Raw genomic sequence first — 27,763 nt, 5'->3', positions numbered from 1 at the left:
CACTACATTTGTACTGAAAACACAGTAAAGTACTTACATCTTGTCCTGGCCAGCCCCAACCCTTAGGGTCAGCCTGGGGATAACAGGAGTCAGAGCTGTAACAGAAGGTTCCGTCTTTATCTGAAACAGATTAGGAATAACATTATAATTTATTATGAGAAGTACTAACCCAAACAAACCTCAACATGAAATTTGGTTGTATCTTGGTCAATATTATACTACTTTCCTGTAAAAATGGTGAATGAAAATGAATGAAAGTCAATGATTTGTCATTGTTAACAATTTTATTTTTCAGAATCAAAAGTAATGTCACTCATTTTTATTTAATTTAGTTATTAAAAAAAAAAAAAAAAAAAAAAAAAAAAAAAAAACGTACTGACATAACAAACAAACACTCTGCATTCCTTTACTTCCCAGTTGAACTCCGATCGGAATGTTCAGATAGTTACAGGTATGTTCTACAATGAAAACAAAGTACTGCACTTGGAAGATAAGAACCAATCAGGTGATATAGGTCACAGTAACGCAATGAAGATACCACTTGTAAGGCTTATTACCTTAGAAGTGTCGCAGAATGCTTGTTGTACAAATTTCACCTGAATGAATTTTTGTCCTTCCTAATATTTTTCACGATTTTCAAAATGAGGTTTGTTTGTTTTGGTAATTTTTTGGTTAGTTTCAGACGAATTCTCCATTTTCCTATAAAACTTTTCTGAAATATTAAGTTTCCTATCTCTTGCTGTTTTTTTGTTTTTTTTAATTATATGTCTATCCTGTATATAAGCAGAAACAGCTCTAAAAAGACAGAACCACTGGTTTAATACGTTTTCTTTAAAAATACAACATTTGTATTTAACGCAAGATGCTCCAAGGTTAGAAAACACAATTTTTTATTCATAATCTGATTTTCACATTCATGTTTAATATAAAAACATCCTTTCCACTGTAATTATTTATTTATTTGTTAACCCTTTTACTACCAAATAAAACTGTACACAGAAAACATGCCTTTGTATGATACTGAATTGGTTGCGTGGTTACACATTTTGCACTTATACTTAAATAATAAACACAATACACATAATGAAAATATTTGAAAATTGCATAGCATTTGAATTCTAGCTGGCCCTAACAGCTATCACAATGATCAGCACTCCAATGGATTCCAAATCTGCAGTTAAGAATAAGTGGAGAAACATGATAAGGACAGTAATGAACAGCCTTGTACTGGACATTAAAAAGGAAGTGTGGGGAATTACACCCAATTTGGAACTTTGTACAGATTACATTTTGAGTAACTCAAATTTCTAAAATCAATGAATTTACAGCATGAGAATTAGAAAAAAAAATAAGCACAATAACATTACCTTTCCAGGCAATGTACCCTATGAATGCATGCATGGCCGTGCAGCAGTCTGGCAGGTGCCACTCACCGAAAACATCAGGCCACGCAGCACCGCATACACTCTCTTCATAAAATCTCACACACTGCACTCCTCTAGCTTTAGGACCCTATTTTTTTTTTTTTTCTGGATATAAATTAAGTACCGCCGCAGAGGTATCAATCACCTGCATTGCATATATCAGTTTGGACATCGAGGAAATCCTATTGGTTAAGAGAAGAGCTACCTAGCAATAGCCAATCGAGTGTGTTTTAAGAAATGCAGTGCTCACCCACTGACGGCGCTTGCAAATCATTATTATTATTATTATATAATAATAATAATAATAATAATAATTTGGACTGCATGTTAAGTTACAGCAACAAACACAAAGGAAAAACAAAAAGGTAGGCGGTATAACATTGTTGCAAAGTTAGCAGTACTTTTTATTTAAAAAAAAAAAATAGAAACATAAATCCCTACAACACAACACAAGTGACCTCACTAGCTTAAAACGCGAAGAGATGGCAACATCTTTACAACATAATTTAAAATAAAAAAAATAGTACAAAAAATTTATGTCATAGTAGTACGTGCACTTTTTGATAAGTGCATTGGTGTGCGCTTCCTGCATTTCTCTGTGATCGTAGATAATACTGTGTGTAAGTGCGATATGATATTTCCTTGTTTTGGCAATTAATATGAAGGAGCTGAAAGGATGGAAAGTGTGCTCAGATGACGTTAAACCTTAGTTGATTTAAAATCTTGAACATTTATAGTGCCTTGTTCTTGCTGATGTTTTTGATTTTATTTGTTGCATGTGTTGCATTTAAAGGGACTAGGATTAGGACTAGGACTAGGGACTAGTTTACAAACTCCTCTCGTTTGTAAACTTTCTTATGTTCTTATTTACTGACAATCACGTTTGCTGGTTATCATTGTTTAGTAGGGCAGTTTATATTAACTATGACTTATCACTTATAAGTCACTTATTTAGTATTGAACTAAGCTGCCCATTGACAGAAAAGTAGTGCTCAGAGAAGTTTGTAGTTTGCTCAGTACAAAAAAAATAATAATTTGAGGGAACATTGTTTCCAGGTAGCTGCCTAACCTCATCAAAACCCCTGCTAACCTTGCCCAATCTCATACATCCCTTACTTGAAAGCACTGCTCTACCTACATGCAGCTCCTACAACTGGTGTAGTACACAGTAGTAGATATAAAATCTCCCTTAAAACTTCCAACAACAATGTCTTCAGTTACTATAAAACCGTACACAAGAAAAACTAACATTATCCAATCTCTGGCTAGCCCTGTTGTCTTTGCAGCCAATCACAGTAAAAATAAGAAAAATTCAAAGCTACACAGGTTGAAGCGTAAACACCCCAGTCCAGCTACAAATCCAACTGGAACCATCGTTAAGGACTTGATACACAAGTCAATGCGCTGGCAATATAAACTGTAGCAACGTGTTGCTTGTGACGTCACCACTGGGGATTTGACCTGTTACACGATACAACGAACAGGCAACTCACATTCGATACAAATTGTCTTTAATCCAAGCAATATCCAATCATATTTAAGACGTATATTACGTGGTTCTAGAATTAACAGTAAATTAACAGTTTGAAACGGCAGCCATTAAACAAAAAAGGGCTATAAGTGCACTTCTATTAATTAATTTGTTAGAAGATGAAGAAAAACACAGACGCCATCGAAACAGCATTTGGGTTAAGTGACTCTTACAGCAACAGGAAAAAGGCTGCTTTCACAGTTTACTGAATGAGCTTCAAAGCGACGATATAACCAGTTATAGAGTTGAGAACAAGTACAATATACACTAATACAACATATTTTATTTATTTATTGGCAGACACCATTTATCTACACATTTTTTTTAAATGACATGCTACATGTATACCCATTACACAGGGATGTATAGAAAGCGATTGTTTTTTTTTTCTTTTGTCAGTCATAATAAAAAATGACCTTTTATGGTTATATTATCACAGTGCTATGGAGTAACACTTTAAAAAAGGTAACAAAATAACACAATATGGGCATCGGTTTAGCAGAGTTACAGCAGCTACATTTTTATTCCCCATACTTAACGACAGCTGGACCAAAGACTTTAAGAAGTTTTAAAAACTTGTTAAAAGTAACTCTTCCTGCATTGGTTGTTATCAAATTCCTACCAAATTAAAATGATGTCGACCAACCTTCATAAAACTCTATGAGAAGTATTTCTTTGTCCCGAGTCGAGGTAACTGCGGTTTTCGTGTCCATTTTAACTATGGTTTTCACTGTGGCAGACAGAACGTAGGTTATCGCCGCTCGGCTGAAAAGGCCAGGAGAGAACCCTGCTGCAGTAGTTCAAAGTAACATTGCAGTTAAAATGGAAGGCTCTTTTTTTAATGCTTACCCCTTTACCATTAAAGACTGTACAGTATTTATTGAGATTACTCATGACTTCAAGATAACGTTGCATTTTACCCCCTAAGTTTATCTATATTCTAAAATCATGAGTATCTTACTAGGTTAAACACAAAAAGAACAACTTTTTAAATAAAGTATTTTGCACAAGGTATTATTACCAGGAATGTGGTCCAGTCAAACAGTATTTAGATTCCAAAGCTTACTGAACCAACGAAGAGGTGAAATCCTGAGATATACGATTTCTTTGTAGCTGACTAGAAATACATTGTCAGTGGATTTGTCCAGTTTTATGTAAAAGCAATACTCTTTTCACCTGAACTAATACAAGTAGTCATATAAGCCCCTTATTGCAGTGTACTGCATTTTTCTACTAATCTCTCGGGATTTAGCTTCTTTGCCACATACCTTGGGGCACTTACTGATAAAACCTTAACTCTATTTTTTTTTCCAGGACATCAGCGAAGCAGGCTTGCAAAAAATTTAAGTGATCAAGAGATTTAGAAAAATCATTTTTCAGAATTCTTGCAGCAAAAGATGGACTTAAGTTACCTATGTAAATCAACATGTATTATTATTATTATTATTATTTTTTATGCTGTATGTTACATACACAAACATATTGCTATACGGATGAGATTTGGCTTGATGGAGAGACAGATATGAAAGCCTAGATACATAAAATCTATTCAACAGTTGTTATGTATTGTGATTATATATATAATATATATATATAGATATATATATATATAGATATATTATATCTATATATATATATATATATATATTATGCTGCGCGATTAACTAATTGTCTAACAGATAAACTGTCTAAAGAGTTGATCTCATCTAGTATCTTTTGTAAAAATGTTAAATTTTTGCAGCACGTCTTAAAAGAAAACACATATATTTTATTTTAGTTGGTACTTTAGACGTAGAAGTGTGTTTCAACCAGTCCAATCATAAGTGAGCAGAGGCGGTACATAAAAAATTGAAGGTATTCAGTAGGTTTAACCAATGGGGAGTCAAATACTTGCCCTTTGTTCTGCAGGTGTCCAATCCTGAGTGAGCAGAGGTGGTACATAATTGGAAATTAAAACAATACGAAAGCCAAAGTTCTGACCTGGTTTTGCAAAAATAATTTAAAAAATGCTTTTAAAAAGACCAAATTCCTCCTAGGTTTCTTTTTTTTTTTAAGAGTCTATTGATTTTTTAGTATCATTATGCAGGACGGCCACTATAAGATCGTTACCTTTATTAAAAATGTGCACAGATCGATAGCTCAACTAATGCCCATAAATTAACAAATAAAAAATTGTAATCACTTGACAGCCCTATATATATATATATATATATATATATATATAGATCGACTATGACTATTATAAAGTAGTTTACCTTTTCATGCTTGTGCTTTTCTTTCTCCTTTTCCTTCTTCTCTTTCTCCTTCTTTTCCTTTTCCTTTTCCTTTTCCTTTTCCTTTTCCTTCACTTTCTCCTTTTCCTTGTCTTTGTCCTTGTCCTTTTCTTTCTCTTTCTTTTTCTTCTTTTCCTTCTTCTCTTTCTTCTTCTCCCTATCTTTAGGTTTTTCCTTTTCCTCAAACAGTTTTTCAGGGAGCATAGATGACAATGAAGGCAACATGGAGGAGATCCTAACACCGGTAGGAGTGCTGAACAGTGGCAATGAGGTCTCCTTAAGAGACATTAGGAGAGGCACTGAAGGAATCTTCAGCTTCTCCAACTTAACTTTATCTTTTCCCTTCTCTTTCTTCTCTTTATCCTTTTTACTCTTTTCTTTATCTTTCTTCTTATCCTTGCGCTTCTCTTTGTCCTTTTTTGAACCACCTTCTTTTATTTTAGCCTTGGTGTCCACTTCTTCAAAGTCCTTTAGTTTGAATTTGATAGGTTCATGGTCCTCCTCTTTGATGAAGTCCTTCCATTGTATCTTGGCCTCCTTATTGGATTCTTTATCCTTGTCTTTATCTTTCTCCCTGGTTTTCTCCTTGTTTTTTTCCTTACTTTTTTCTTTATCCCTGTCCTTTTCCTTCTCTTTCTGTTTTTCCTTTTCCTTCTTCTTCATTTTGGTCTTCAGTTCTTTTTTCAGTTTTCTCTTCACGTCCGCCGAAGCAGCCAGCTTTGTCTTTTCCTCATAGACCTTGAGAAGTGGTTCTGGAGTTGGTGGTGAAGCAGATGGCGAAGATAAATATGGAGGATTGGAAGGTACACTTGAAGGAGTGCCCAAGTTAACTTTTCTTATGACCTCATTAATTGAATCATCCATTGTCCAAGAGTTATCTGAACTAGAAGGAACAGGAGTTGAATTACCCTTATTGATGCTATTTGTGCTTAGCATCAACTTGGGAGTGGTTGGCTCAGAAATCGTAAGTCGTCTAGGACTTGTAAGGATTTCCCCCTCCGATTCTGACCCCGATGAAAATGCGAATGGGTCAGGTTCCCTCTCCGCACAAGCCCAGGCAATCACTGCGTCAATAGAGTCATCAATTGTGTTATCAGCCACAGAAAATGTCTTTAACTGATTATCAGTAGTTTGCTTCTCAGACTCGCATGTTGCTTGCCCTTGCTTTGAATGTATATTTTCTTTTCCCATCTTTTCACTCAGTGCTGCTAAAGGTGTTCTTGTTGGGGTGTCCACCTTCGCTGTGGAATGCGACGAAACCTTGGGACTTTTGGGGCTTTTAGTTCGCCCTGGTGATTTTTTCTCTTTAGGTCCAGATTTTGGAGATCGTATAGGACTTCCAGTAGCAGAAGTCAAATTAGACCCCTTCGGGGATTTAATCTTTTGTCCGGGCGAAGTTATTTTCGGTTTTGCTCTAGGAGTACCATGCTTGGAGTCTGTTTTTGGGGTAGGCAGTTGTGTTTTAGAGGGTGGTGCCAAAACCAGGGGCTCAGGTGATCTAGACAAAGACCCGGAACTATCATGTGTATTTACAGGAGTGTGCATGGGTGGCACCTTTTGAGGGTTGATAGATATAAGAGGCTCTCTTGGTTCCATCCCCCCTTCTGGGCTTTCTGTTTTGAGACCTGCATATCGTGGTCTCTTCATGACTGGCATTTCCATTGAGTCAGGACTTCCCAAAGGTCTCTTGCCCAAAAAGTTCTCGTCATTGACATCCTCTTCCTCTTCCATTTCTTCCTCCTCTTCCAGAGGAACCTGCATGGCTTCTGCTGAGGTGCCACCATCTGTAGGAACCTGCTCCTCTTCCTCTTCTGTAACATAAAAATATTAGGAAAATTATAGTGTGCACATTTTCTTTTATTTAAATTATTAAAATGTGCAGCCTATAAGGAGCACCTTAACAGATACATTTCAATGCATCACTTTTGCAGAAGATATTAAAAAAAGTAAGGCTTATTAAAACATATGTAAATATGCAATGCTGTATATTCTTAAAATAAAGTGTTCCAATTAATGAAATACACAAACAAAAGAAGCAAATGGTTTAATAATACTTTGTCACGCATTACTTTCCTCAATAGAGGCCTTTTAATTGGCTGATTTCCTCTTCACTGTGGAGTCTTTTCAATAAGCCCTAATTATAGTAGGGGTACCTTTATTAAAGAAGCCACAGGAAAGATGTCTGCACTCACTGCAGGAAATGAAGTAAAATGGTGTTGAAATTCAACACAACGCCTTCCCTTTTATGCAGTAAAGGACTTGTATTGAAGTTGCTAGAGTCAGCTGAAAGATACTCATCTGGGTTGATCTGCTCTCTAAAAATAATTGATCTACCTAAAAAATAATGAATGTCATGGCACTGGTGATGAGTCAATAACTTGAAGTCTATTCTTAACAATATGAAAAGATTATTCCTTTCAATAAAAACAGAGGATATATGTTTACAGTTTGAAGTACACTGCGAGAACAGAGTGCAATAGCATATCAATCAAATCAACACCCTTTTGTTTAATGTTTAGATCTGCACTAATTGTGATGGTTTTGGAGGAGTTAAACACTTGTAATGCACAGTAATGACTTATACAAAGGAACTCCAGTTAAAAGTTAAAAAAAAAGAAAAAAAACACAGGAACAGGATTGTGACAAAGTGCCCGCCCCTGTGTATATTATCCGTTATGTGTTGCGTGTGGTGTGTTTAAATGTTGGTGTATAGACATTGGTACACGGGATATAAACGGGTCTGTGTAACACGAGTGTTTAAAAATGTATATGTGTATTTAGGCACGAGGATTGCACAGCACTTCACGTGCAAGTAAAATGTAGTAATATGTGAGCACGGGGAATGCACTGTATTAATTCACGTGCTGGGATTCAAGTGAATAATTAATTGGTAATTGAATCCCAGCACAACAGTATATATAGATGCACGTTGTCACATATTCGGGGTTGGGTGTTCGGTGAGTGGAGAACGGGAGAGAGAGTAGGAGAATTACAATTGCTATTGCGTGCTGGTGGGACCAGCACGATACTTGTTAATTTATCAACTCACCGTGTTTGTCAGTGTGTCTGTCCGTGTACCGTTTTGTTAAGTGTTAGTCCGTTTTTGTTTGTCTATTTATTTTGGCGTAGAGCGTCATGTCCTGTGTTTTCGTGTTTGTTAAGCCCGTTTTATTTTTCAATAAACCGGCGCCAGAAAGCGCCACCATCAATTCAACTCATCTGTCCTGTTTTGTTTATTTTCCTGCTTCTGGTCTGACGCCACTCACTCCGGCCGTCTTTGTGACACGGATATATTTTACAGTATTTGGCATCTCTAAAAATATCTGCAGTACGTCTTATGATTTCTGTCTGCTGACTATTACACTCACATTTTCTATACTACTGAGAATTGTCTTAAAATGTGTTTCAACCTGGTATAGTTCAGAGATGGGAGCAAAAAATAAATGCTATACAGTACTATAATCTCTCAGAATACACTTCGACCTACAGTTCTGTAAAACGAAAACATTAAAAATGCTTTTTAAACAAGACGACCTGAAATGACACCAACTATTATAAATGGCCTAATCTATATGTTAATACAGTTGTATCCTATAACCATAGAAGGGATAAGATAACATTATGACTTTAGGGTTTTTGTGGCTACACTCTATGGTAATTGTTCTCAAAGGTTATTTGGTTGATACCACCAGAGTCTTCTGATTGGCTCTCTTCTGTTATTTATGATATGAATTATGATAACAATGATGTCCCTTCTTCCTTGCCTTCTACAAGATACAATAAATTGCTATCGTTAATCACAGGTCTTTGTTCAGCAAGGATTACTGCAGTATAATAAGAATTGCATTTAAGAATATGTATTTGTTTCCTTCTTGCAGTAAAATGAGACTGCCAATATTTTATATTCTGACATTTAATTTGAAAAGCAGCACAAGTACTATTTGCATTTTATTACCTCTTTCTGGACCCAGAAACAGTATGTGCCATCTATTGTATCAGTGAATGCAATACACAATGTCCAGCTGCACAAACACAGTAGAATTACACAATGCAAGATAAAAGCGGTCAACAGAGTCATTTTAAGGGCACAGTTGTCTATTTGTGATTATATCTTACCACTGTTTTTTAACGCTTAACATAAACAAGAATAACATTACTAATTTGCGTGAAGTAAAGACATATTTTCCCTATACACGAGAGACCAACTATGCAATTGCGGCTGACTGATATGCACTGCTATTCATGGACTTATTTATTTATTTTAACTAATAAAAAGGTAAGCAAGACAACGATAAGAGAAAACAGAAGAGCTTTACAAAGATGTCCTGATGTACCGGTGGACTGAAGATCTTTTCATGGATAGAATTTGGCTAGGCCAGTTTTTGTGACCCATATTAGAATGTAACCAAACTGGCAGTACCACCCCTGGTTTCTTTGTGATCATAGATTTCATGGCATATATTTTTTTAAAAGTAAAGAATACTTTTGTTAAGTATATATATTAAAATATAGTGAATAGTACAATTTTTTACTAAGCTACAGTAACCACTCAACTCTAGGGAACACGCCCAAAAGACTTCTACTCATGTGTTATACCTGTAGCAAGAGGAACATTTGCTTGTGATGTGCTGGGTGCATTTACTGTTTATTTCAAAAGAGGAAACTATCGACTATCGAATGATAAAGAAGCTCTAATAAACAAAATATGATTGCACTTAACATGAATAATATTGGAAATGGTATTTGCTTAATTAAAATTGCAGTATTGCTGCTGCCAGCAGCTAAATGGGATATGTCGTCTCAGATGTGACCTGATTGTTTTTTTTTTATTTGTTTATTTAAATTATATAACAGATTACATAAACAAACAATAAATAATAACCACCTGATAATAATGCATACATGCCCATGTTTTTGCTGCCCTGTCACAGGCACAAAAGCCCAATCTAGGTTAGTGTGCCCCACAGATGCCGCCAAAAACAGTCAGAATTACATCAAAGTTTAGTGCACTTTAATGTTTTTTCCACCACTCATTTCACAGTACTGCCATTGAGGAATGTTAATTGCACACTCACATTAGTAGAGAATGAACTGTAAAAGGGTGCCCACATTATTCAGGAGAGAGAACTAAAACACACTTGTTCAAGCAGAAATGCTACTGTAAGTGATTGGACACTTTACCCTTGGTGCTTCCATTTTCCTTTTAAATCAGGCTCTCCTTCAAAGTGACAGCACCAGGCCCAAAGTCCTTTCATGACCTTGACAACAACTCTGGAAAAAGTTTCTGAACCTCAGGCTACAAGTTACTTTTGAATAAGCTTTGAATAATTGCCCCACAATATGAGTTCCTTGATTAATTGGTTGAGATAAGGTCTACTTTTCTCTCAGCTGGCCTCAAGTGGCTCCCTTATTTCCCATAATCACTTCTGTGTACAGCTCTGTCTGCACACCAGCCACTGTAAAGAGAAAACTCAGAGACGACGGAGAGGGCCAATTCTATTACCAAAGTATTAACCGACAGATAACCCTTAGTATTCTATTAATGATAATGACTGCTGTAATTATTTAATGATGGTTAGTCTATTTAAAGATACACAGTCCATTTTCTCAATTAAAAAAAAAACTAAGGATTTTTTCATTAATTTTCAATTCCCACATCGAGAATGAAAAAGACTCAATAGGTTTTAAGTCCCAAATAACTTTATATACAGGGCTGACTACTATGCCTACTGTGACTTATCTTGCCAAATTCTGTTATAGGTACAGTGGTGCTGTTAAAGGCTCAATAATTCAGAATTGTAGAGTATTACTGGGTGAGAACATTTACTGATAATTATCCAAGTGAGATTGTGCTTCAACTGTGCCCCCAATGCAGTATATTTTGTCATTGTGTTCACCGTGGCTTGTTCTGTGACAGTGCCAAAATGTAGCACTCTATGTCGGCTAGATAAGCCACAGACTGTATGCCAGCCCTGTAAATGTAACTCTTCCAATATGTAATCATGTATAGAGGATTAATTATAAAACACATATTTACAGAGAATAAACCTACAATTTTGACATAGCGGCTAAATGTACTAAAACAAAAAAAAAAAAAATTAAGGTAATAATTTAAACATGCAAAAGGTCAAAAAACACATCTTAAAATCTCTTTTTAACCCAAGGCGCCTACTAATACCCTAAGTCATCAACACAAGAGGACCACTTGGGAAATAAAGCTACGCAGAAAGACAATTGTAGCCAGAGCAAAAAAGCTGCAAGTGACCTGCCAACCACAGCTCAGAACAATGGCTCCTTGCTGATCCTCATAGTATGAAAGATGCTGTCAGGAGTTGGTGCATGCCTACTGAAAAGGGGTTTTACTTAAATAGGCTGAAAAGGGCAGGTGATCTCTGAGCCTGCACTGCCTGCTGTAATGATTTCAGCAATTGTGCTCTTGTGTGTGAAAGATAATGTTAGCAGAAGGTTGCCACTTTGAAAACACAACTGCAAGTATACATTTGCAATAAGTGCTTGAACTTCGGATGGCCACACTTTGTTAACAGCCTACATCACAGAAACATCACAACAACAAAAAAAATCAGTATTGTTTTCAAACTAAACAAAAACTAATAACAGGCACTGATTTAGGAACAGAAGAACATGCCAAAAACTAACCCAGATCCAACAGACTTTTGAATATGTAGATTATTATAGATATCCATATATTAAAGCTAGAGTCTCAAATATGATGTAATTGCAGTATTTACTTCCTCCATTACAGGGATGTTTAATTAAAAGGATTGTTTAAAAAGTAAAAGGAAGAAAACTTGTTTTTTAAACCAGTCTAGCAGTGATTCCAGTCTAGCATTCAATTATTCTGAAGGACCACAGAAGATGACAGAGGAATTTGAAGATCACAAAAGAGTGTGTTACAGGACCACGAACCTACACAGAACAGTACACAAAACAATGCATGTCATTCTTTTTTATAGGACTGTACTTGGGAGCCAACCATCTCACAGTTTCTAACATGTCTATAAAGCCTTATGTTGCAGCGTGTTACAACGGAGTGTCTTATTGTATAAACTACATCATCCTGTCTTCAGTTCAGGTTTGTACAGCACATATTTGATAAAACATAAAATAAATCAGAAAAGTGTACTCACTCCCAAGCTTATCTTGTAAGATGAGACCAGTCAAATGTCTCACTTCAATTTCAGTCTTGACAGTTTCATTAACTGCGTTTCTATACATTAAAGCTAGGAAATACAACATAAATTTGTCAAAAGTATTTTTTCTCCTCCTTCTGTTGAAGATATTTTGGTTCTTAGCAATTTTTGTATTACTTCAATATGGAACATGCAGATTCTGCATATGAAATTATCTCCAGTGCCGTATTGCAGCTAATTTTCATTCCAATGGTCTTGCTACATTCAAGCCATGTGACCTACCACACAAGTGATTAAATACCTGAAAATTACATACATTTTTATTTATTTTTTATCCACAGCATTATATATGAAATATCTGTATGAATTAAAGTAAAAAAAAAAAAGTTATTCAACAAGGATAATTATATTGAGACTAATTAGAGGTAAGAAAATCATAATGGATTTTAAAACTTTGGTTAGATTCTGTACTCCTAAGCTTGTCAGTGATAAACCTTTCCATAAGTATATACAGTCACAAACAAAAGTATTTGGACAGTTACAAAAAAATGAGAAAAACGACAAAGAAAGTGATTTCTATAATTTCTAATTGTTCTATTGAAAGATATAAATGAAAGTTGTGATTCAGCTTTATAACAAAACAACGATTTACATAATATGCATAAAATGAAAAATAACATGCAAAAACTAATTTCACACTTTGACAAAAGTATCTGGGCACCCTTGCATTAGTATTTTGTGCGCCCACCCTGTGCTTCCTTTAAAGCTTAGTCTTTTTTGTAATTTGAAACCAGTTCCTGGCATCTTTCCGCAGATATTTTTGCCCATTCTTCAACACATACAGCTTTGAGTTCTGCAATCGACTTTGGTTTCCTTTTTCCACAACATCTCGATGGGATTCAAGTCTGGGGACTGAGATGGCCAATCCATAACTGTAATCTTCCTTTTGTTCTGAAATTCCATTGTAGACGTTGCAGAATGCTTAGGGTCATTATCCTGCTGGAATACAAACTTTCATCCAATAAGCTTTCTAGCATGGGGTAACAAATGAGAGTGCAAAATTTCTTGATATTTAGCAGCATTAATTTATCCTTCTACAATACAAAGGTCGCCAGTGCCTGAGGAAGAAAAACAAGCCCATACCATCACACAACCTCCACCATGTTTAACACTGGGCATGATGAATTTTCAAGGATTTTGCCGGGCTGCTCGAACTATTCTTCCAGATTTTGCAGAAATCTTTCTTGGTCTTCCACACCTGGCGCTAGTTGCAGTCATTCCTGTTCTCCTGTGTTTCTCAATAAATAGCCCACAAAGTGTTTTTAAGTAAACCAAGTCTGCTATTTTTCTGGTAGTTTCTCCTCACACATTTCCTATTTATTTTTCAGCACTTGATGATTATGTATTTATTTATTGTATAATTATCAGGTGGTTTTCAATCATGATAATTGTCAATAATTAGCAAACAAATGGTTTTCATACAAAATATGTTGATTGCCCAAATACTTTTGTCAAAGTATGAAGTTTGTCAAAGTTTTTCATATTATGCATGTTATGTTATAATTTGTTGTTTTGTTATAAAACTGAATCTCTAATTTATATCTTTTAATAGAACACATTATAGAAATCACTTTGCGTTTTTTGTCTTGTACAATGTACTGATATTTTATTTATTTTTTGCAAGACAGACTGACAGATAAAGACCATGCTTTATTTTAATTAAGGCTTACTCTTCACCATAGAGTTCAGCAGTTACACAGCAGAAAATATAAATACATAAAAACTGTGAATTATATCAATGGAAAAAAAAATACAAATAACCAAAATATTGAATTTCAAACAACAACATTAATTTAAAAAGCTACAGTATAATTTACAGGTAAATTCAATTGGACTGTATGCTCATCGTGACTTTTTAAAAATTTCTATACCTGTGTAACAGACTATGAATTTTTTTTTTTTTCAATCAAAGAAGGGCAAATGCTTGACAATAGCAAATGTTTCTTAACTTTTGTAATTTGCAGTCTTCCTTTGAAGTAGTTATGAAAACGGTCTAATCAATTATTAGCTTTGCTTTAAAATATGCAACTTGGGATGAATTACCCAAATGCTAATAATTATATTTTTTAAATAAATGTGATAAGAGGATGTCAAAAATTTTGTTGGGTGCTGAATTTCAGTGAAAGAAATGTGCAGGTGGAGGTTGAATTTTTTCCATGTGTACTGTACAATGTAAAAGTTACTGCACTTCAACCACCATTAACCATATGTACGGACGGCAGCAAAAAAGTTCAAAATACAGATGTGCTGTCTATTAAGGTGGGCAATAGCATTTTTTTTTGTACTGTATTGCCAAAAAAAGAGGTAAGTCCTCCAACTTACTGAATGCAATGTAACATAAGGCAGCGGTTCCCAACCCTGGTCCTGGGGGACCTCTGTGTCTGCTGGTTTTCATTCCAGCTGAGCTCTCAATTACTTAACTAGACCCTTAATTCACCTGATAATTTGCTTAATTAGACCTTTTTAATTGGTTTCAGCTCTTAAAGTTGTGGAGTTCAAATTACTTATTAATTGTTATGGCTAACTTGAAATCTGCAACTGTTTAAGAGCTGAAAACAAGTAAAGCAATGTAATTAAGCAAATTATCTGTTCAATTAAGGGTCTAGTTAAATAAATGAGAGCTCAGTTGGAATGAAAACCAGCAGACACATGGGTCCCCAGGACTAGGGTTGAGAACCAAAGACACGGGCCAAAAAAAAAAAAAAAAAAAAAAATTTTAACATGCAGCAAGTAAAAAATGTTCGCAAATAATAAAATGAAATTTAAAAAAAAAAAAAAAAAAAAAACACTTAATCAAAATGAATAGAACCTGTGTATGAAATGTGACTGATAAAATCACTTTTTTATGCTCAATGTTACATTGAACAACATAAATTAACTTGCATAATTTAGCATAATTTGACCAGAGAATCTGTATTTTCGTTGTTGTTGTACTACACACAAACCAACTTGTAAACTTGTTTCAAATGTTTATTTTACTCACTACTTTATAACTTTTACATGACCTCTTTCCTTGGCTCCAGCATTTGTTTTTATTTGAAAGATGTATCATCAAGCCCAGATTTGAGAAGCTCAAAGGGGGAATTGGAAGCCCAGCAAATGGCTGGGGAAATATAAGCATATTTACCCTGGGTCAGGCTCCACTACAACACACTGGTATGTAAAAGCAAAAAGGCTGCAACAGACCGAAACCCAGAAGGGACCATCCAGCGCCCACATCTTAGTGTGCTTGGTTTGTACTGCATGAACCCTGAACAGGGAAATGCCACCCGCTTACAACGTTGTTTGTAATAACATACCTTTTGATCAGAGACGATTACAAAACCACAGAATTTGTCCGCCTCCAAAACAAAGTGTTTTTTGGCTTCTGTTTTTTCAGTGCCTGGCGCCGGGCTGAGAACAGTAAACAATAAACATTGGCTGATGATTGATATTTTTATACATGTACGCCGTGGTGACACACTGCCCTGAATGATTCCTCCTTTTCACTCCCAGCAGCCAGGCGATATGTTTTAGTACCTAGCTTCCTGTGCCCTTGTCATCAGCTAAAGTAAAAACCCTTTTAAGTTTATTCTGTCTCTCATTTTTGATCCCCTAGTAAGCCTATTATTAACCCAAGAAGTACAGGAGTATATTATTAAGAGGCAAGCTAAGGAGAAAGTGTTCAATAAATAAATATTAGCCATGAGAAACATGCATCATTTGGTAAATGAATAGTTAGGTATGTTGACTTATAATACTTTGTTTTTATTTCAGCAATTTTTTTCTTTTTCAGTTTTTTTCTTTAGAAAATATATAGTTAGGCAAAAATCAAGATTTAAGAAATTATATATTTTTCATAATACCCACATATTCTTCAGAGGAAACATTAACTACAGTACAATAATAAATCAGAAATTGTTTTAAAAACATACATTCGAATTTTAAAAAAGCTACAACTATATATCTTGCCCCAAATTACCTATAGTTCAAAGCCTCCAACAACTACGTCTTTCAGCAATTACACTTTAAAAAGAAGGCATTACCAATGAACCCTACGTGCCTTAAAGTAAAATGCCGTTCAGGCTACTTTGGCTCCGAAAGAATTACCTAGGGACTCTCAAAATCCCTCAAAACGCAATGCCAATAAAATAGCCTAGACTGGCTGGCCCTCCTACAAACTGTGTCAAGAAAATGTTAACATTTGTGATGGGTTCAACTCAAAGGTCAACAGAATTGAAGGCTTTCAAAACCTGACAGTATTGCTGGTAAAGGCATTTTAGCTCTGACCTCAAAAGGGTAGAAATGTTAAGAAAAATCATTAACTGGTCACCAGGGAAAACCATTTTATTGCATTTCAATTGCTACCAGGTTCTTATTTGTAGCCACTAGCTTTTCTGAAGAAATTTAATGTTTAATTTAGAGTTCATAATGCATAAAACATTAGGACAGAGCCACAGCATACAAACGAGCAGCTAAATTGTGTTTAATGAAAATAATATCTTGTGCAATTAGCTGCGATTTGATCTCATAGATTCCTGTTTTATTGTATTTATATATAATTAAAAAAAAAAAAAAAAAAATAAGATAAGGTGCAGCTATCTTAAAACACAGACTTTGCTTATTATTATTATTATTATTATTATTATTATTATTATTATTATTATTATTATTATCTTATTCCTTTAAATTTGAAGCACAATCTGCAAATGTTCCAGGTAAGGTAAAGCAATAATTTTTAGATGATATATTATCTAATTGCATCAATTTTGGGATATTTATACCCAAGCTTTCTGCTTGTATTGTAAAAGGGCAACATCACCTATAAATTATAAAAGCACTTGAATAATCACCTTTATTTGCTGAACAAGATCACATAACCGTGCAGTAATCTTATGCAGGACTAGGGGTGAATCACCTCTAAAGATGAATGCGTGTTTGGGTCAAGATCTTAAAAAAGAAGAATTTGCTGCCATACTGGCAGTTAAGGACTTCATGCCATGTACATTTAGCATTTTTATATTTCATTTAGACAAACACTAACAGAAACTTAAAATAAAGGTGCAGAGCACAATTATTGTACTAGCAAAGCAGTGATTTCAAATATCAACTTTACTTCTCAAAGTGTATAAAACATGTAAATAGAGTTATATTTTTAGTTTTCTTTACTTAGTGGGTTTTTTTTTGTTGATTTTTTCCCCGCTCGCCATGAAAATACATTCAAACTGCACTTTAAAAAAATGTAAGAAATTGTAACAGAGCAGGATTATTTTATATTGTCAGTTACTGTACTGAATATTTCAGCATAAAAGTACTGTACTGTTGATTAACCTGACCTGATAAATTCAGATGTTGGATGCTTTTTTTAATGATATGTTTAGCTTTTACAGGGATGAAAATGAAAAAAATAAAAATGTACTGTATGAGTTCTGTCCATTGATACTTGAGCCTTATCAGTCGATTCAATGGGACGTTATCAAGCAAAAATCATCTCATAGGAATGGGCCAATACGTACTTGCTAGTCTACTAACCACTGAACCTACCCCTAAAGTCTACAACTAACTTAATCACCCTTAATCTACCCCTAAACCTAACGGGGTTACTAGTAAAGTAATTTTTACTATTATTTCAACACCGTTTTTAGCGCCCTCTAGTGGCTACTAGAGCCCACGTCCATTAAAGCGCTTGATCCAGACCTACTCTACCTGTTGAGAGACTAATAGCAATAGTAAAAATTACTATAATAGTAACACCGTTAGGTTTAGGGGTAGAGATTAAGTTAGTTATAGACTTTAGGGGTAGGGTGTAGATTCGGGGGTTAGTAGACTAGTAAGTACCTACTGGCCCATTCCTATGGGATGACTTTTGCTTGATAACGTCCCATTCAATCGACTGATCTCAATCAGATCTGGTGGCCTTACACAGTACTGTATGTTTCAAAGAAATACTGAAGCAATGCCTTCATTTAATCTTTAAAAAAAAAGTGATTATTTCAGTTTTAGTTTACTAAGGTTATTATCTGAAATGTTTACATTTTACCGATTCTAGCCCAGTGGTTGTCTGCATGGCTCAGCTTTAGTCAAAAAAGGTTGGACAGCTCGGGGCTAAATAAATGTCTCTACTAGGAACATTAACTTATTACCAATGTAAAAAAAAAAAAAAAAAAAAAAAAAAAAAAACAACACACACAGATTAAAACCTGTAGAAATCTGCTTCATACGTCATGTTAGTCTCTGTGTCATCGGAAATCTATGAACAGATGTTTTAATGTACTTGGCTGAAAAGGTCATGGCATAGGGTTTCATTGCTCACTGTTTCCAGAGTTTCTGTTGAGGTAGGTTCATTGATTGTTTTTCTGTTATGAAGAGCTAAATAAATACAATGAGAAATACCTGATGATATCATGCATCACAGTTTTGAATTAGAAAGATTACTTTTACATGATATTCTTAAGATACTTTATACAATCAAAATTTTATTGTGTAGTGCCTTTCATGAACTAAAAAGACCAGCAGCCCTGACAGATAAAAATACTTTGATGTAAAAATTCTGAATTTGTCAAAATATACAGGGCACGTACTAAGTAACCTTGCTTTGAAAAAGACAGACACAAAGCCTTACAGACTAAACTGCAATAGTTTGAGTCACTGATATCATGATTGTCCAAACAACAGGTCATGACCCTGAAGTGAGGCTGTAAAAACGTAAGAGGAAAACTATTCATTTGTATATCATTACATGTTGGCATTTGTCCCAGGGCCCCAGTGAAAATAAGAGAACAGGTATTTATAATTAAAAAAAACAATTCAACCATTTCTGTAAACAAAACAAAAATATTAATATAGGGTCCTACGAATACAATTTTTTTTTTTGCAAGCATCCAAATTTTATATTATTTTCCCGCTCTAAAAACTATAATGTAATTTTTGTTGTCATTTTTAAAAAAAGGAACTTTTAGAAAATGCAGGCATCTTTCAACAAACCCAACTCCACCCTACACTTAGAGAAACAGAGGAGGTTGATGTGCACATGGTGACAGCTTTATTAGGCACTAATTGAGTAGAACACATTTGGAATCACAGCCCTGATATAAGAAGCACACCCATAACACAGCCTTTGATTGGCACTACACTACTTTGCTTACAACTAGCCTTTTAAGCTCACACTTCAGTTAAAAACATTAACACACAAAGAGGTATATTTGTGAAAACTCTTGTTCTTTGGGTTAGAAAGCAGTCAGCATTTGTTCCTTCTGGGTTGTACAGCTTTACAGATCTTTGAACTCCTCACCTTTTCACAAACAAAATCAGCAATATCTTAAAACAGTTTGTACCCTCATGGAACTCGCATACCAAAAATAGGTAAGTGCATTTTTTTCTGTTGTGAGCAACACAACAAAATGCTTAATTGGCACTGCATGGTTGCTTTTATCTTCCTGGTTATGTGCTCTCTGTGTACCATAAGTGCAAGGCTGCAGCAGCCCAAACAGACTGGCGCCTTGAGTCTGCCCTTCCCATGAAAAGGAAACGGCTGAATGAGAATGGAAGGCATCACAGAGACATCCTCCAGCATCAGAATGTATGTGGGGGCATACAAATCCACTTGCTCAAAGACATAAAGGAAATTCCTTGCAGGGGGGTTAAATATGTTACCTGGCCTGTTATAATAATAATAATTAAAAAAAACAAAAAAATCCTCTTTTTAGTTGTATCACATCACAATATTATAGGCAATCATACACTGTACATTAGTGGCATACACACTTCCACTGACCCTTTTCTCATACAGTAGTTAGAGGCACAGCTTCAAGTCTGAAATGTGTGTTCTCAAACTCATGATAAATGTACCAGCATCAGCACAGCTCACCACTCCTTTGCCATGGCCTACAGTACAGGTAATCGTGTGCAAATTTTTCCCAGCAATTTTTGCTGATGTTGACAGTGTCCTCGTTAAAGATGTTGGGCCTTTAGGTATTAGCACATGTACAAATAAAGGTCAATCTTACAAACACAGCCTTAATTTTTTTTTTTTCCCCACGAAATGTGTAGGGCTATACTTTGGAAAAGGTCGGTTTACACCGATAAAAACCCTGCCTGTTTGTTTATTTATTTTTATTTTTTTGAAGGCTGGACATATTCAGTAAGTCAGAGGGTAATATATTGGGGGAATAAACCAAAAGCAGCATCTAGTGTAGTCTCATTATATCAAATGAAAGGTTAAACAATTAAAAAACAAAAACACAAATAAATGTTGTATGAAGCATAATTAAGGAACGACTGAAAGAACCCTGACCAATTTAGCAAACATACTGAAGCCTGCAATTCGTTTTCTGATTTAATATTGATATATTTAATACATTTATTGAATACGTTCTGCTTACATTTTGGAAATCAAATCCAACTTAAATAAAAAAATTATTTTTTTTTTTTTTTTTAAAAACACAACCACCGTTGAGACTCTAATTTCATTCCCTTGGCAGTCTCTAGCACAGGATATCCACAGACAAACCCGCAATTATAGTTATTAAAGCTATAAAAACACTGAAGTACAAATGTTGTCGTCTAAAGCTCTAATAAAGACAATTATATAATCATTTATAATCATGCATCGTTTACAGGCATTTCACTTCCTCCTGGAAATGGGAAGCTATTATGTTGTGCAGAAATACTCGTCACCACAACTATGAACCAAGTGGCTTTCTAATTAGCATCAGTGATCCAAATACTTCTGTTATGATAATATCCTCTGTCTGAAGGCTAGTTTTTGGCAGCTGCATTTGACCTCTTCAGCTTTTCCACCCCTCACTGGTTAGGGGTGGTTCTACAACATGCTCTTTACAATTTTCAAAATGATAAAATTGTTTGAAAGAGGATCTTAAAAATGTATGTTTCATGTATAGTACAACGAAAGGGACACCTTGACCTTCGAAGGTTCGGAACACATTACCAAAGGAATGTTCGAACCTTCAATAGTACTACTTTGCATAATTTAATTTAATTTACTGGTGACGTCACCATAGCTACTTGTTTATATCTGATTGAAAACCCTATTATTTTACAGGCAATCCATATAAATGGAATAAAACATTCACATGTAATTAAATGTTATGTAGAACAGTAATCATGTTTTATAATTTAAATGAAAATTAATGTTTGTTTAACACGTAATTGCGGCTGCTTGCGATATATACAATAAACTTGCATTGCAGCAGCAATAACAATTACAGTGGACTTAGGGAAAAACAAAGCTTTATTTAACAGTCACAAAGCAGGTTATCAGTCACATTTTACAACTACTAAAAATATTAATAATAATATGAACTTACGCTTGTCAAGTGACCCCGGAGATTGGTTGTGCCTCCATAATACATCAACAGTCGTTTGCAGTTTGCATTAAATTATAATTTTTTTGGTCGTCTGGGCATTTAACAAAAAAATCCCAAACAGCACAGGGGTTTTGGGACATTTCTTTCAATACAGCTTACGATATACAACGCTTTGCAGTCGAGATGGCAAAACGAAGAAAACTACAAGGTTTGCCTTGGATTAAGACAAGCTGGAGTGGGGAGGTTTGGATGGTGCTTCGTTTCCGAAATTTAAGTTATTAGTGTTAGCATATATTTTGTATGTTTCACACATATTCTACCACAGCACTTCTCTTACACTGTCTTGTACACTGGGGTATTCAGTACATAGTTTACTGAAGCACTACAACCTCTATCGGTATCCAGTGTTTTGGATACTATACCCTGCTCCATATACTGCAGCAGCGTCAACTTTTGTTTACGTAATATGCATTATACAAATCAAAAGATCCCTGGCGATTTTTGCATGCGATTGACATTTAATGTGTGATTTATTGCATTTACACATTGTCAAATGAGAAAAAAAATAATAATTCGAATTCCTGGCTAGCGAAAGAACCTTCGAACATATCCCTACAACAGCATTCTAATTTACTTATCTGCATCATTTAACGTTTTTCTGTGCACTGTGAAAAGGTTGTTTTCTTAGTTACAGTAAGTAGCAATATGTGAGGGCTCACAGGTGTCTTCAGACATTATTATAGGCTCCTACATGGCTGATTTAACACACAATTTTGGCATTAAATAAAACTATCAGGGATTACACAAACAAAAAAATATTATTATTATTACTAATATTATATGTAGCTCCTGAACTGCTTCTGCTTTGGAACCAGTGTAGGTAAAACATCAAGCAATAGCAATACTGTAGACATGTTTATAGAGGAAAACTACAAATATTTCATGCTACTGTACAATTGAAAAAACCTGAATGTTTTGGGTAAATCTAGAATCTAAAAACAAAAAGATTCTCCCTATTCCTGTTCCAGTGGGAAAGCACTCACCTGTAAACGGTAACAACCACCATTCATGGGTAAATATTTTTTAAACAAATGTGTTTTTAACAAGCTGGAGGTTAAGGTATGTTAACGGCCTGTACTTGAATATCACATTTATCCCATGAGAAAAGCTCACCAGCTCCCCCAGGCACAAGTTAAGCATGAAAAGGTCTTTTATGCAGTAAGAATCCGACCTTAAAATAGTTTTTGTTTGTTTGTTTGGTTAATAGAAATGTTTTAAAACTCTCAAAACTTTAGTCACTTCAAATGTACTTAAAAATGCGTGACTTACAGTATCAAGTAGTTGCATTACCGGATTAGCGTTGGACATGAAACACAATTTCAATTTTTGATAAAAGTTGAGTTTTGGCGATTAAATTATTTTTAACCAGTTTAAAAACTACTGGACTTTATTAATAAATACATAAATAAAACAAGACGACACATAAAACCTTTATTTAAAACTAAAGCTAATCTTTAACACAGCTTTATTAAATATTATCCGAAATGTGAAGTGAACTGTAGTACTGTACTTCACAAGCGCTACATTATAAAAATAATACCCATGGTTCACCGTCACCCTCACTGACCTGTAAAGTAAAATGGCAAGCCCTGTTTAGAATTGTAAATGAAAAGGCTGTGATAACATCAGTTGCACCCGGCTCAATGCAAGATGGATTCATGAAGGCTGTGGGTAACCACAGCATGTTCAAGTGTAATGACCTCCAACTATGAGTAATACACAAAATAACATTGAAAATTATATGTCTTCTGGCATTTCCTTCTAAAATGACCTAATAAAAGACGTCACTTCCAAGTTAATCCCACACATACTTTACCATTAGTATTTCTCGGGGGGGAAAAAGTGACAACCTACAATTGAACATCAGGCCTATCATTGTTAGAAGTAAAACACAACAATACAAAATTGGTGCAGTAAATACTGAAAATGTTTTCAGCTCTCTACAGTAAATCCTTGCTGGGTAGTAGTCTTAAAACACACAAAACAAATTTACACAGCTAGCTGTATGTGACAATTGAATTATGTTAAAGTTGAAGGACTGAAATGTTTTTTTTGTTTGTTTGTCTGTCTGTTTGTTTTTTACCGTAGATCACAGAAGTCCCGTCAAAAATGCAAATATATGCAAACAAATGTCCTTTTGGCAAATACAGTAAATATACTATACTATTTGAATAAATGTATGATTTTGTTTTGAAAATGTCTTTTAAAAAGTACTGCAAAACTCAGTCATTTAAAGTTTTGATACAGCCAGTCCATTTAAAAGTAACCCTAAATCAATCCTGTAATGCCTACATAAGTACAGATATTTTTTCTAAGCTATTAATCCCTCTGTCACTTCAGAGAATGCAGTGTAAACTGATCACCACCAGCTCCCAAGAGCATTTTCTATCCTGCTCAATCTGATTTCACTTCAGCAAACTGTACTTAATTTCATTGTGTCTGACCAGGCAATGAAATTTCCTCTAACTGGACACTTCCCTGGTTGTTGACAGACTCTTACATTTGAGTTCTCTGCTTCTCCACATTTATCAGTGCATTTATCACAGCATTTCCACCAGCGTGGATTCTGTGAGGCAGAACCGCAGCCTCAATGCGTTAGTTGTATTCAGCAGACCAACCTTCACATTCTCTAGTGCTCCTCTGATAATTTTCTATGTTTCTGATAAAACTCCTAACTAGTGCTCTGAAATGCTACTGCTCTAACAAAGAAACAAAGTAGTTACCTTTTGGCCTAATTAAACTCAGTTTAAAAAGGGACTTTGTCTCTCTCTGGACAAATTATTTTTAAATTAATTCATTAAGTTGTTAATGTAACAGTTTTGAAATCCAAGAACAGATTATTTTTGCTTTCGGGCACGTCTGGTTAGCCAAAACAACGGCCACTATTTCCAGGCTTAGAAAGCATGAAGATAACTAAATCTATCCAGTTTTTACCTACTAGCCACTTAGAAATATAAAAAGGTGCTCTGTGTTAAAACAGAATACAAAACAAAGAAAAAAATGATTTGCTCTTACTGAACAGTTACCCAGTTTTGTTGCAAAGGATGTATCCCTGTAAAACACTTTACTCCTTTATTCCAATTTTCTGTAAAGGGAAAACACACAAAAAAAAAAAAATCCAATACAAAATAAAGCTGATACAGTACAGTGCAACTCAACCTTTTCTAAACTTTAAGTTGATAACAGCATTTTTAAATATAAAAGGTGTTAAAAAAATTAAAATAAATTGTACAAAATATATTTTTTTTTTTTACAACAAAAAATAACTCGCTTGCACAGCAGCCAAAAATATTTATTTGGTGCTCAAATTTGATATACAATAAATAAGTTGTAAAAAGTTCACACAGCATAAAATAGTACCCAGTTGTACCTGTAGGACCTCTAAGGATCACCTGCCACACAAATCCTGTTAAGAGCCCAACTGTTATATAGATAGATATAGATAGATATATATATAGATAGATAGATATATATATATATATATATATATATATATATATATATATATATATATATATATATATATATATATATATATATATAGATATATATACACACCAACATATGTATATATATATGATGGACCTCTAGAGATGAATCCACACAATGTTACGTAATATATTATGTTATAAGTATATATATATATATATATATATATATATAATATATATATATATTATATATATATTGCACACACCCGTGTGTGTGTGTGTGTGTGTGTGTGTTTTGTTGTTATTTACCTCCTGTACATGTAGATGATTTTAAAGTTTGAACTGATGAGCTGTAATATACCATACAAAAGAATAAAAAAATGAAATCGGGTATATGGTATTTAATCTACATTTTATTGTAACAGAAACATTTCCCTTTAGGACAATGTTCTATTTTATTTTTATGTATGCAGACTGTACAATTTGCATACGAACAAAGCCACACTGATGATTTGGTAACATTTTTAAATTTGGGGGAGGGATGAACCTAGTTTCAATTTAACAGGAATGTGAATGCCACTGCAGGTCACATTACAATGTCACGATCAAACATTTGTTTCCTATGTATGGCAAAACTAATCTATGACTTTAAAAATCAAACTACAAGTGGAAAAAAAATGACCTCATCAATTAATTTTCGTAATAACGCATATTAAACGATTGCCCGTCTATATACAGTTCCAGAAAATTGCAGTATAAAAGTCCATGACGTGTCTTAAAATATTTACATTTGATTAAGCTGGCAGTAATCTGTTGAAACCATCACAAGTTTAATGTACCATGTCTACCTTCAAAATATGCCTCTTGTTTTTTTTTTTTTTTTAGGTATAAATTACAGTAAGCTATCTCTTTATAGTGGTTCCAATAGCTACTCAAAGCTAATTTCACTACCTGCAAAAGAACGCTGAAATGTACAAATTATATAAACCTGCAAGACAAACTCTACTGGCTACCGGTTGTGACATCATGGGAGAGATGTCAATTAAACAACCTTGTTAGCTGGTTTTCTGCCTTAACCCTGTGTTCCTGTTCCTCTCAGCTTTGTTTCAAAGGAAAATCGTTCTTAACGGTTCATTGGTCAAACACAACACTAAAAACAAGCAGCACTAAAAAGTTAATTGAATGTTTGCCAGCAGAGGTACAGCTCATTGTAAAGGATAATTAATTTCTTTGTTTTTTTAAGATTTTTTTTATAGACTGACCGACAAGAACCCAGCGGGCACTTCGGGTTACCCATGTGAGGCTGCTCACTTTAAAATGACACTGTTCTTTCTTCCCCTTTTGACATTTAAAGCTCCTGTGCTTTTTGCAACACAGTTTAAAATAAACAATGAAGGAATCAAAGGAAAAATAAAAGTTCATTGTAGCCACCCAGGGCGTTCTTATCCTTCGGTCTCTCTATAAGAGGTTTAATACTGAAATGTAGCCCTATTCTAAATTACGAATGAACCCTACTGTATCACTTCTGTTAGGCTTTAATTTTACGTTACCGTCTGAAAAACAATGAGGAGTTAAGAGATGTAAGCATCATTAAAAAAGCTTCAGTTAAGAATCATCAGTTTTATCTTTTTATCGGTACAGAGTTTATCATTTAATCAAAAGCCTGAGTCTTAAACAGAGGTCTAAAGTATGTACTAAGTACAAACATGGCAATGCAGACATCAATCAAACATCATAATGATCATGAGTATTTAAAATATTTAAACACACATTTCCAGACACTTATTAAAATAAATAAATAAATAAATAAATAAATAAATTAAAATCCTAATTACACATTTAAAAAAAAGGACACTACAATGTGTTTTTTAAATCTAATACTATGAATGGAAATTTCTACAGTCCACTTAATAAGCAGATATATGAGCCAGGGGGAATTTTAACTAAAGTTAACACATATAAATGAAATGACAGTTCTCCACCGATGTGATGTTCTCCAAAAAGAGTTAGAGGGATGCAAGGAAAAGTAAGAACATTTGATTACAACATTCAAATTATTCTCCTTTAATATGATATTTTTTTTGGTGGGGGGGGTGAGAGAGACTTAACTCAACGTGATTGAGTCTACCTCACACTTGAGGTAAGTTCCACGTTTCTTTGCACACATTTGAAAATACATTCTCTCTTAAGAATCTGTAATCTGTAATGCTGCTGTTTTACACAAAAAACTGCTCTAACAAGCCAAGTTAGAGGAAATAGGGTCATTAAGAAAGAAGCACATTAAGTAAAATGTCAATGTCTACAAAATCCTTTCCGATTACAAAATTATATACCAACAATTCTCAGCTCAAAACCCATTTACATTCTCATATAATGAAGAAAGACAACTGCTGTTAATGCATCCCCCCCCCACCATTTACCTTGGCAGCTGACCATTCACAACAAGAGTAAGCCCCAACCAGATGCCACACTTTCAAAAAGCAAGTAAACTATTTACACAATTTTTTACATTTTTTTTTTAATTAACC

The 27,763-nt window shown here is 34.5% G+C and overlaps 1 protein-coding gene across 1 annotated transcript in view; it reads right to left on the bottom strand.

Annotated features, from left to right (window-relative positions):
* LOC121318262 (transcription initiation factor TFIID subunit 3-like) overlaps positions 1-27,763 on the bottom strand; it is a 56,880-nt gene that overhangs the window by 11,465 nt on the left and 17,652 nt on the right. Inside the window, exons 3-4 of the mRNA XM_041254737.1 lie at positions 5,211-7,039; positions 38-120 (exon numbers count right to left, since the gene is read on the bottom strand). Coding sequence (XP_041110671.1) covers positions 38-120; positions 5,211-7,039 — 1,912 coding nt within the window. The remainder of the gene's footprint in view (positions 1-37; positions 121-5,210; positions 7,040-27,763) is intronic.

The sequence above is a fragment of the Polyodon spathula genome, chromosome 7 (genome assembly GCF_017654505.1).
Source record: "Polyodon spathula isolate WHYD16114869_AA chromosome 7, ASM1765450v1, whole genome shotgun sequence".
NCBI lineage: Eukaryota > Metazoa > Chordata > Actinopteri > Acipenseriformes > Polyodontidae > Polyodon > Polyodon spathula.
Note: the sequence above shows the minus strand (reverse complement) of the source record. Positions and strands in the feature narration are given on the sequence as shown.